General features: G+C 45.0%; 1 protein-coding gene across 1 annotated transcript; it reads left to right on the top strand.

Annotated features, from left to right (window-relative positions):
- Positions 1-1201: 1201 nt before the first annotated feature.
- LOC123125877 (GDSL esterase/lipase At5g55050) lies at positions 1202-3436 on the top strand. Its single transcript, XM_044546321.1, has 2 exons — positions 1202-1554; positions 2474-3436. The coding sequence occupies exons 1-2, from the start codon at positions 1314-1316 to the stop codon at positions 3301-3303; spliced, it is 1071 nt and encodes a 356-aa protein (XP_044402256.1). The 5' UTR covers positions 1202-1313; the 3' UTR covers positions 3304-3436.
- The last annotated feature ends 9095 nt before the right edge of the window (positions 3437-12531 follow it).

Genomic DNA, 12531 nt, shown 5'->3' with positions numbered 1-12531 from the left:
CGGGGTGGATGGGGTTGATGATCAAGCTGGAACCTAGAAAACATCAGCGACTCTCAACAAAACTCTCTCAAGGAGACCCCTGTTCTCAGCTCTTGCTTGTTAGGGGATCTTGAAGTTTAGACTGTTCCATTGTGCCTAGAAGAACGATACCACACGAATCAACATGTCCCCTCACAAATATGATGTCAGTATGCCAGACAACAAAAACCCTAGCCAGGACAGCTCTCTTAGCAATAGAGAAATATGACACGAGCAGTTGACACACCTCAAGGAATGAATAAGAGCCATCAGACATTACACACTCTAGTGACGACAACCATACCCAAAATAGAATTCCACGACAAATAGCAGAAACTCCTACTAGAGTGCCACCCGCACTAGAAAAACACGACGTGCAAAGAGCAAACCATGCAACACAGTGAACAAAAGAACACCGACGAAAACGCACCTGACCCCAAAGAGCACACAAGGAAGTGGTGACACCCGGGGAGTTGGCACCACTTGATGACACCTTGGCACCACTTCTCCGTTTCTTTCTTTTTTTTCCTTTTTGCGCAATTCATCCTCCTCCGTTTCGTTCATGTGGACACTTACCCTTGACAGAGAAGGACATGCCGCGTACGCTGATTATAAATAAAAATCATATGCCTTTGAAAAGAAAATCATACTACATGTGAACACATATCGACATGTGGCGCTCGCCGAGCTGGCACCACACGATGACGCCTACGGAACTTCAGGGCACCCCTCATCCGCTTCGTTCATGTGAACACTTACCCTCGAGAGAGAGACGCGCCGCTTACGCCGATCATAAACAAAAATCATTCATCCTTCAAAAAGATAATATCATGCATGTGAACACATACACCCGAGAGAGATAGCGAGACGAGCGCGTACGCCAGATCATGGAAAGATAACCGGACGGAGACCCGTCCCATACCGTACGGTCGTTCGTCATTTTGGCCGTTTATTATGGCATCGCCCTGCCGTCTTCTCCACACCACAGAGCACATACACACGCTGGAACAAACGTACGCACTCCTCTACCGTGCGCGCTCTTTTTCAGTACACACGTATAGAAGCAGAATGTTTTATCCTCCATTTCAGAAAAAAAGAATGTTTTATCTCTCTCCCGTGCTAGCACGCTTGCTTCCACTCGATCTGTGCGGCCTATAAATTGCCGTCAGCCGAACCTCCTGAACTCAACTCATTGTCTAGCGTGAGAAGATAAGCAGTAGTAGTACGAGTGACAAACACACACCGCGGTAGCTACTCGGAGTAACAGTTGTTTGTTCGTTTTGAGCTAGCTAGCAATGGCGGTTGCCAGTGTAATCGCTTGTTGCTCCCTGGTCATCATGGCCCTCATGGCCGCGGCGGCGACGGCGGGGTCCGTGCCGGCGGTGTACGTGTTTGGGGACTCGCTGGCCGACGTCGGGAACAACAACCACCTGCTGACGCTGCTCAAGGCGGACTTCTCGCACAACGGCATGGACTACGCGGGCGGCAAGGCCACCGGCCGCTTCAGCAACGGCAAGAACTCGGCAGACTTCCTCGGTGCGTTGCATACTCATTTTACCATCCATTCTTTCTTTGCCTGTTGCTACGGCCCGAGCTAGGTTAGTTAGGTTGTAAACAAAATCGTTATCAGATTTATAGATTACGTAAATGATATAGGTTCGATCCACAAGTTCTTCTGCTTATGCAAAAGAAGGAAGAAGAAGAGGAAGAAATCTACACTAATCCCAGCTACGTTGCATTCACGGGCAAGATAATTTAGTATTTTAGGCGGTCCATATTCGTCACTCACAATTTGACTTGAGAACAACTTTTCACTATATATGAATATATCCAAGTTGTAGCAACTGTGACTTGGCCAGCTCGAGAAGGCATTGACTGATAGAGAACTTCAACTTCACTGCATCCAGTTCTTTTGGCTGATTCTCCAGAATCTTGAGAATCGGGTCTTCCCTCAGCTTCTTCCAAAATCTTGAACTCATATTTTCTTTTACAATCCTAACTAGTTAGGATGTAAATAACTAGGATTGTGAAAAAATATAGGTTCAAGATTCTGGGGTAAGCTGGATGGAGGGTCGATTTTCAAGATTTTGGGAGAATCGGTGAAAAGAACTGGGCCATAGTAGTACACTATATACCTAGAGATTTGGCGGCCATATATAAGAAATTATGTATTCTTGTAGACGTATCGTTGTTATCTTGGGCATGTCTTTCAACCCAACCAAAGAATGCAACGTAGTTGTCCCGAGCTAGCAATTGGCGAGTGAAGTCAAAGTTGTTCCCATGCAATATCTCCCTATCGAGGGACCATACCGACGTGTAGTAGTGTACGTTCTCACGGTTCTAGTCCGGAGGACTGCAGCTGGTTTTGATGTTGATGGATGAATTTCATTACATGTAACGTATGCTGATTGTGAGTTTGTGATTGATATATACTCACTACTATGTATGCATGCAGCCGACAAGCTCGGGCTGGCGACCTCGCCACCGTACCTGGCCCTGTCCTCCAGCAGCAACGCCAACTACGTGAACGGCGTCAGCTTCGCTTCCGGCGGCGCAGGAGTCTCCAACGCCACGAACAAGAACCAGTGCATCACCTTCGACAAGCAGATCGAGTACTACTCCGGCGTGTACTCCTCCCTGGCGCGCAGCCTCGGGCAGGCCCAGGCCGCGACCCACCTGGCCAGGTCCATCTTCGCCATCACCATCGGCAGCAACGACATCATCCACTACGCCAAGGCCAACAACGCCGCCACCCCTTCCCAGCAGCAGCAGTACGTCGACGCGCTCATCCAGTCCCTCTCCGGCCAGCTGCAGAGCCTCTACAACCTCGGCGCGCGCAAGGTGCTGTTCCTCGGCACTGGGCCCGTGGGCTGCACCCCGTCGCTGCGGGAGATGAGCTCCGCAAAGGTCTGCAGCGCCGTGGCCAACGCCATGGCCGTGCAGTACAACAAGGCGGCCGAGGGCGTGCTGAGCGGCATGGCCGCGAAGTACACGGACCTGCACTACGCGCTCTTCGACTCCTCCGCCGCGCTGCTCCGGTACATCGACCGGCCGGCGGAGTACGGGTTTGTCGAGGCCAAGGCGGCGTGCTGCGGCCTCGGGGACATGAACGCCAAGATCGCCTGCACCCCGCTCAGCAGCTACTGCGCCAACAGGTCGGACCACGTCTTCTGGGACTTCTACCACCCCACGGAGGCCACCGCGCAGAAGCTCACCGCCACCGCCTTCGACGGATCCGCGCCCTTCATCTTTCCGATCAACGTCAGGCAGCTCAGCGCCATATAGAATTGTACGTAGACCACTAGCTAGATTCATCATCCGCGCTAAATACGGATTGTGTCCACATGTACGAAATGTATAGAAAAAAAATCAAATATATACGGGAGCTGCTGCCTATTGACCAGTTGCCTGAAAATTGTCACGTGCACTTTTTTTAAAGAAACTTCCAATCTGTTCATCTTCAATCTTAACGGTACAAAGAACACTAAAAGTAATAAAAATTACAACCAGATCCGTGAACCACCTAGCGACGATTACAAGCACTGGAGCAAGCTGAAGGCGCGCTGCCGTCATCGCACCTCCCTCACCGAAGCCAGGCAAACCTCGCTGTAGTAAACAGTAGGGAAGTCGTCGTACTAAGGCCTCATAGGACCACCGCACTAGAGCAACAACCATCGCCGATGAATAAAGTCGTAGAACAGAAGGATCAAACATGTAAATACCCAAACGAAGATGAATGAAGACCAGATCCAAACAAATCCACCAAAGACCAGCACTGATCGAATCCCGTGGGGTCCAATAAAGACACACCTGCACACGTCCACTGAAGACGCTAGATGCACCATTGGGACGCCGCCACATAGCCCCAACCAAGACACTGAATCTAACAAGAACAAGAACGGGGTCCCTCCCGCCGGCGGGGGGCCGAGATCCTCCGCATCTCCATGGCCTAGAGGCCGTCAGAGATGGCGCAGACCGGTGGCGGCGCTGACGGGAGGAGAAGAAAAGGCTAAAGTGGAGGTGGAAAGAGAAAGTTAATTGTTATGTGCACTTTAAGCCTTAATTTGGTCAACGTCTAATCATCACCATCTCTATTCATTTTTTTTGCAAGGAAAAATAGTTTTTGTTTCATATGGATTTACAAGGAATCTGACCATTTGAGTTACGCTTAGTCTATGATACCTTTTGTCCTACCCTCCACTGGCAGCAGAGTCCATAAGGAAACTAAGAGATATTAAGGCATCCTTTTAATAGAGAATCGAAACAAAATATTAACACATAGCGAATACATGAACTCATCAAACTACGGTAATCACCGGAATGAACACATTTCTTGAGAATGAAACACTTACAACCGAACACCGGGAAGTACTTGAGGTTGGGCTTGTTACCGGTAAGTATCTCATATGTCATATGGAGTCTTGTTCAAGCCTTTGCGGAGGTGGAGCCGATTGGAAGCATGACATACGGTGTTGATGGCTTCGGCCCAAAAGTTGTACGGAGATTTGAATTTCGCCATGATTGCTTGTATCTGCGTTTTTTTTTCAAAGATGAGAGGATGATGCAGCACAACAACCGTAAGTATTTCCCTCAGTTATGAAACCAAGGTATCAATCCAGTAGGAGGATCCACCAAACTATGTAAGCAGTACCTTCACACAAATAACAAAAACTTGCAACCCGACGCGTAAGAGGGGTTGTCAATCCCTCCTCGGTATTGAGATAGATTAAATATTATAAGTTTGGATAAATAGATCTGATCAAAACACAAAATAAAATAAAGAAAGAAAAAATGCAACGAGGTATTTTTGGGTTTTTGGATAAATAGATCGGAAGCAATATGATAGAAAATAGACCCGGGGGCCGTAGATTTCACTAGAGGCTTCTCTCGAGAAAATAGCATATTGTGGGTAAACAAATTATTGTTGGGCAATTGATAGAAAAGCAAATAATTATGACGATATCCAAGGCAATGATCATGTATATAGGCATCACGTCCAAGATTAGTAGAGCGGAATGATTCTGCATCTACTACTATTACTCTGCACATCGACCGCTATCCAGCATGTATCTAGTGTATTAAGTTCATGGAGAAACTGAGTAATGCAATAAGAACAACGACATGATGTACACAAGATCTATTCATGTAGGAATAGACCCCATCTTTTTATCCTTAATGGCAACGATACATGCGTGTCAATTGTCCTTCTGTCACTGAGATTGAGCACCGCAAGATCGAACCCATCACAAAGCACCTCTTCCCATGGCAAGAAAAAATCGTTTCGGAGAAGAAATACGAGGCTATAACAATCATGCATATAAGAGTTCAACAAAGACTCCAATAATATTCATAGGTAGATCTGATCATAAACTCGCAATTCATCGGATCCCAACAAACACGCCGCAAAAAAGTTATATCAAATAGATCTCCAAGGAGAACATTGTATTGAAGATCAAAAAGAGAGAAGAAGCCATCTAGCTACTGCCTACGGACCCGTAGGTCTGTGGTAAACTACTGACACATTATCGGAGGAGCACCAATGAGGATGATGAACCCCTCCGTGATCGTTTCCCCCTCCGGCAAGGTGCCGGAAAAGGGCTCTAGATTGGATCTCGTGGTTCTGGAACTTGCGGCGGTGGAAACTCTGATCTCCCGACTCCCCTAGGGTTTCTGGAATATTTGGTTATTTATAGAGCTGAGAGGCGGTGGAGAGGGGGCGTATGGGCCCCACTACCCACCAGGGCGCGCCAGGGGCCTCTGGCGCACCCTGGTTCCTTGTGGGCCCCACGGGCCTGTCCTCTGTTACTTCCTTGGCTCCCAAGTTGTCTTATGGGCAGAAAAAAATCTTCAAAAAGTTTCGTGGCATTTGGACTTCGTTCGGTACTGATATTCTGCGAAGTAAAAAACAAGCAAAAAACAACAACTGACACTGGGCACTATGTCAATAGGTTAGTCCCAAAAAATGATACAAAGTTGCTATAAAATGAATACAAAACATCCAAGATTGATAATATAACAACATGGAACAATAAAAAATTATAGATACGTTGGAGACATATCACGCCATCATGGTCCTTGCCGCATCCATCGACGTTCGGTTCTTCCTCTCCGCCACACCATTTTGTTGAGGGTTATAGGGTGCGGCATATTGGTGCTTGATCCCCTCATCACTAAGAAACTCATCTAATGTGTAGTTCTTGAACTCGGTGCCGTTGTCACTTCTAATCATCAATATCTTTGCTTCATGTTGACGTTGAGCTTCATTAGCAAAGTCGAAGACGGTTTGTTGAGTCTCACTCTTCCTCTTGAAGAAGTACACCCATGTGTATCTTGAGTAATCATCTGCAATCACCAAGCAATACTTTCTTCCCCCAAGACTATCAAAGGATGGAGGACCAAAGAGATCCATGTGAAGGAGCTCCAAGGGCCTCTTCGAGTAGATGATAGTCGTGGGTTGGTGAGCCATTTCATGAAGCTTTCCTTTGATACAAGCACTACAGGCACGGTCTTTGGCAAAACTCACATTTGTTAGTCCACGAACGTGGTGCCCCTTGAGGAGACTTTGCAAAGACATCCTATTGACATGGGCTAGTCGGCGATGCCAAAGCCATCCCACATCAATTTTAGCCATTAGGCAAGTCGCAATATTAGTGGGTCGCTCCGAAAAGTTCACCACATAGAGACCGTTCTCCACATGCCCAACAAAAGCTACTTTAAGAGTCTTGCTCCACAAAAGGGCCACGGTATCAAGATCAAAGAATGTTGCAAAGCCCATAAGTGCAAGTTGATGAACGGAAAGTAAATTTTATGCAAGGGACTCGACAAGCATGACCTTGCCAATAGATAAATCTTGAGAGATGACCACCTTGCCAAGTCCCAATACCTTAGATGTTGAAGCATCACCGAATTGGAAATGGGTGAGCATAGATGGAATTGGATGCACATCCACCACAAAGTCCTTGCTCCCGGTCATATGATTTGTTGCTCCACTATCAAGCAACCATGACACTCCACCGGAAGCAAACTCCTACAAGAGATCAATGCTTGGATTTAGCACTACAAAAAAACCCACTTCCGTGATGATACATGTTTGTCACAGTAGATCACGTTTTCTGTCATGCATGTACATCCATGATGATTTTATGACAAGATCAAGATAGTCATACCTATGCTGTCGTAGAAGTGTTCCATGACATTACCAAAATTATCATCACGGAAGTGTCCACTTCCATGATAATAAATCACGCGTCATAGAAGTGCTTTCGTCAAGGGTGATTGACACGTGGCATCCACCGTAACGGGTCGCCGTTAAGCTATCGGGTTCTGGTTTGGATCCGATAACCCGTTAACAGTTGGGACCAATGAGGATTTTCCACGTGTAAAATTATCATTGGCTATAGCAACCACGTGTCAGCACCGCGAAAGGACGGATGTCAACCGCCCAATGGACAGGAGGCGCCTATGATACGTCGACACGTGGCAAGGCCCAACAGCGACCCATTTAGGTTAAAAAGGCTGGCCCAGTCAAAATTAGCAGGCTGGCCCATTAACGGCCTGCTTGCAGACGGCCCATTCGCAGTTAAGGCCCGTACGGGTAGTGTCAAATCGGCCCGCCAATGGCCCGTTCTAAACTTGTCATCATCGCGGCCCATGGTCACTTCTGGCCCATTAACAGTCCGCTAAGTATCTGGGCCAAATTACGACCCGGTGTGTTTCCGGCCTGTTAAAGGTCTTGCTTCATTTGGGCCCATTTATTGGCCATTGAAACTTTCGGCCCATGAACGACCGTGAAGGATTTGGGTCATATTCGGCCATGTCTGACACTCGGCCTGTTAGAGGCCCACTGTAGATTTGGGCCACTTCCAGCCTGTTGTAATTTTTGGCCTGTTAACGTCGGACGGAATCCATGGGCCATATGTGGCCCAACGTCACATCGGGCCTATTAACGGCCCATATAAAATTGATACTAATCAAGCCCGACCGAACTTCCGGCCTGTTAAAGGCCCGTGTATTAGGTCAGTGCATTTACGGCCTGTCTGAATTTCGGCCTGTGAACGATTCGCATTGTAAATGGGCCACCACGAGCTGAGATACATTTCGGCCTGCTAATGACCAGTGGGTTATTTGGCACAATCAGGGCCCAATCTCACTTTCGGCCTATTAAAGGCCCATGTGATTTATGGGCTCGAGATATTTACACATGTTAACGACCTATTGTTACCGAGGGCCCAAATTATGTTTAGGCCTGTTAAAGGCCCACTAGGGGCACATGCCTACCAAAAATATAAAAGCTTATACTGATTTAGGCCCAGATATTTTTAGTGGGCTAAATGCAAATGACGGCCCATAATCGTTTTAGCCCAATTGGAATGGGCCTGACGAATGTTGGCACGTTGGGCTCCTACGAAGCTTTCGGCCGAATACATTACTAAGATAAACCTACACTATACAAAAATAGCGTCGTAATTTCTACAGCCTTTGGCAGCACGATAAATGTTGTATCACAACAAAATAAATTCTAGCCATACAACAAAAGGCCTGTTGGCATAAAGTTTACAATCCTTATAGGCAAAAGCACCATTAGATGTATAGAAGCACAGATCATTTGACCTGAGTGCTAATGTTTCAGGCTGCAGAATCTGATGGAGCAGCATGATCTTCCACTTTTTTCCGCCATTGCTCTTGAACAACGAAGCGAATGTCTGATAGTCTGGTTTCAAAACCATTCATATCTTGACGACATTTGTCAACCACTATTCTTGTTTCCGAAACGATGTCCATTAGGGATTGGACTTGTGTCTGGAGCACAGATATATCACTCCGTCTAGCCGAAAGATTTTGTTCAGTAGGCGATTTGGACGAGGTTACCTTGACAACCAACCCAGAATTACACAGGAAGGTGTTTTTGCACTGTTAGTGGAGAGATACTGACACACTGCAGCAAGAGGTGATATTGTGCCTATGGTAGCCTCATCACCTTCAGGTGGTTGTGGTTGTTCAATCATTTGTGCCATAGCTTGCTGAAAGTTTGAACTTGTAGATTAGTGTACCAGATAAGTTACTAATGAGACAAAAACAAACAAGTAGGTTTCACGTTTATACATAACTTATTTTGGTGAACTACTGTAATACATTAACATGTATTGTAGTGCCAACTATATAATAAAATCACTTTCGGAACATATGTCCATGTAGCATGCCTACTATATTGTCTATTTCCTCACATTCGTTGACATCTAAGGATAAAAAGACATGGTTTAAAGTAGGATGAACATAGTATGACATCATTCATATCATGGGTAAACAGATATAAAGCAAACAAGCTATTGTATCATTGTGTGGGCACGTGAACATCACAACTAGATTACAGATCAAGACCAAAAGAATATCCTTCATCTCTTTTAAACCGTGTAAGGTGAAATGACACGTTAAGACAACTGTGTATAAAAGTTAACAGAGTAACTAACATTGGCTGCAAACCAAGCAGTTAAATGAACACGTCACAGTAACAAGCAGTTCAAAGGCAGGAGGAGTAAGGACTTACAACAGCGGCTTGAACTGGTGTGCTCATGCCCTTCATCTTGCTGGTGTGGCAATCCTTGAAGATTTGCACTGCATTCGGTTCAGGTTCTTTTTGGTCTGCACGGGCTTTCCTCTGTATTTGGAACAAGTCAATATAGATACGATAATATGACACAAAAAAACAAGGAACTAGCAGCTATTTACAAGATCCTTGCAGTGTGCAATATAGCTACGAGATCCCGTTGTCTGTTGGAATTTCACTTCAGAATGGCTGGTCTTGTTCTTCAAACAGTTAGCCTATAAGAAGATACACTTGTAAGACACATACGTAAATACAAGTTCAATATGTGATCTGATCAAGTACATATACCCTACCTGATACTTTGGATCAGACCAGTGTTTAACAAGGGTTGTCTAGTCTTCATCTGTAATATATTCCACTGGAGATGTTTGGGCGATTTCATTGTTAGCCTTGCCTTCAAAGTGAGTTTTTCTAAGGTGATACCGATACTGTCGTAGAGCAGACTGAAAAACATGAGTGCATGCTTGTTTAGTTGCATCATCTTTCGGATCCAACTTTAACCTCATCTGTTGAAAAAAGAATGTGAGTCTTATTAGGAGGAAGCTAGAAAGTATGGGATAGAGCAAGACAATATTAGAAATTGCGATGAATAACATTACTTACGGATAAATGGTCAAGGAAGGTGTTAAACTGGGCATCGTCTTTCTCATTCCTGTACTAGATCCACGTTGGGAGGATACGTGCATGACACCTAACGGCAACGGCTGTCTCTAATACTAACTTGGCTGACTCTGTAGCATCACGTGGCCTTTTTAAACCTGCCTCAAAATGGATCTCCATTCTTCCTTCTTTAGATTTTTTAATCTGTCAAGCATTATCCCTGATGTCTGTTTCTGCTTGCACCGTGGTGCTAGTTCAACAACGAATATGGAAAGTGTTAGTGCACATCAAACTGTGAGAGTGCATATAAAGGAGCATGCAACTGCAACTTGACTCGGTCAGGTACCATCTTGGTGTTGATGCTCATGAAGTTCATCTGATCTTGCCAAGTCCTGTTGTGTCAGCAGTGCTTCAGAAGTAGTGTTAGGTTTGAAGGCAGCTTGGGAACTGGCCAGTTGCGGAGCAAACGAACGAGTAACTCGTTGAGATGCCGGTACAGTTGAAGCGGATGCTGCAGCTGGTGGAGCAGGTGATACTGTGTTTGTAGATTTAGCCGTTGGACTTGGACCTTCTACTGCACTATAAGTACCAGCAGAATCTCGAGGGCAAATCCTTTTTCGTTGCACCCGACGAGTAACACCATTCCCTACGATATTCTTTTCCTTGCTCTTTTTTGACTTTGCCATGTCAAGCCGTACCCACAACACAAAAGAATAAAATCGCTCTTCAGAACTCATTGATGCATGATACAGACAAGCAAATGCTTTTATGTAAGACAACCATATGAGGATGGAATATGTAAGAAAAACAGGATGGCGTGACATATTCACAGCTGCGATGTGTAAACTAAGTAGAAGGATTTTCAAGAAAATAGAAGTAATGCAAGCTAGACACCATATGGAAGATGCAACCAATATCACTCTGCCAAGTTAAAAGTGTCTTGTCATAAGTGGCATTTCAAAAAATTAGAAGCAGTACAACCTAGAAATCAATGCTGGATGCAACCACTATCAAACTGCCATGTTAAAAGCGTCCAATCATGAGTGATTGATGTGGGATGCACAACGACAATACTTTGATGTAAGAACATGATATGATAGATAGATGCAGTGTATTCTAGACACAGAAAGGCATGTCATATGAACATGTATAACGTATAAACTCAGCAGGTGCAATTTAATCAAAATAGAAGAAATACAGGCTAGACATGATATTATCACACTGTCAACTTAGAGCAAGCACCTACGATGGTGGAGTACAGGAGATGAACTCATGATGTAGACTTGGGACTTCAACTGCATTAGCAGTAGCAGTGGCAAATCTAGAGAGTCTCTGTTTGCGTCGGTCCGGAGGACCACCAACATCCCCTAACTTACTCTTTTCCTTCCTCTTTTCTGATATTGCCTTATGAAGTCAAAACCACAAGAAGATGAATAAAATTAGCTCTGCATAACTGGTTGATGCATGATACAGACGAACACTACTTTGATGTAAGACAAGCGCATGATAGGACGATGGAATATATACAAAAAAAGATAGCATTGCATATTCACACGTACGGTAGGAGGATGGAATATGTATGAAAACAGTAACAGAAGGCATTTCAATAGATTTAGAAGAAATGAAAGCTAGGCACCATATGAACATCACTCTATCAGGTAAAAAGTGTCTCGTCGTAAGTGCCATTTCAAGAAATTAGAAGCAGTACAAGCTAGAAGACAATGCAAAATGCAACCTACATCACACTCCCAAGTTAAATGTGTCTTATGGGTAAGTGATTGTTGTAGGTATAAGTTGTAAGCAACGCAAATGCAATTGAAGCAATACAGACTAGACATCATATGAAACACGCAACCACATATAACAGTTCCAAGTTAGAGCAAGCACCTGTGATGGTGGAGTAGGGGAGATGTGCTCATAATCTACACAACTACGTTGACTGTCCAGCCTTGTATTGTCTTGCGAATCTTGTTGGGAGGATGGCGCAGTAGAATTTGTAGAGACCCTCCGTTTGAGTTGCTCCGAAGGACCACCATCATCCACTGCCTTACTAATTTCCTTCAGCTGTATTGATTTTGCATTGTGAAGTCAAGCCGATAAGAAAAAGGAATAAAATTCACTCTTCAGAACTCATTCATGCATGATACTGACGAACACTACTCGAATGAAAGGCAAACACATGATACGAGGATGGAATATGTACGAAAAACAGGACGGCGTGAGTTTCACACCTATGATGTGGTAACTAAGCAGATGACATTTCAACAAATTAGAAGCACTGCAAGCTAGACACCATATGAAAGATGCAA

The sequence above is a fragment of the Triticum aestivum genome, chromosome 5D (assembly GCF_018294505.1).
Source record: "Triticum aestivum cultivar Chinese Spring chromosome 5D, IWGSC CS RefSeq v2.1, whole genome shotgun sequence".
In the NCBI taxonomy this organism is placed as follows: Eukaryota; Viridiplantae; Streptophyta; class Magnoliopsida; order Poales; family Poaceae; genus Triticum; species Triticum aestivum.
This window is presented reverse-complemented; position numbering and strand designations above follow the sequence as displayed.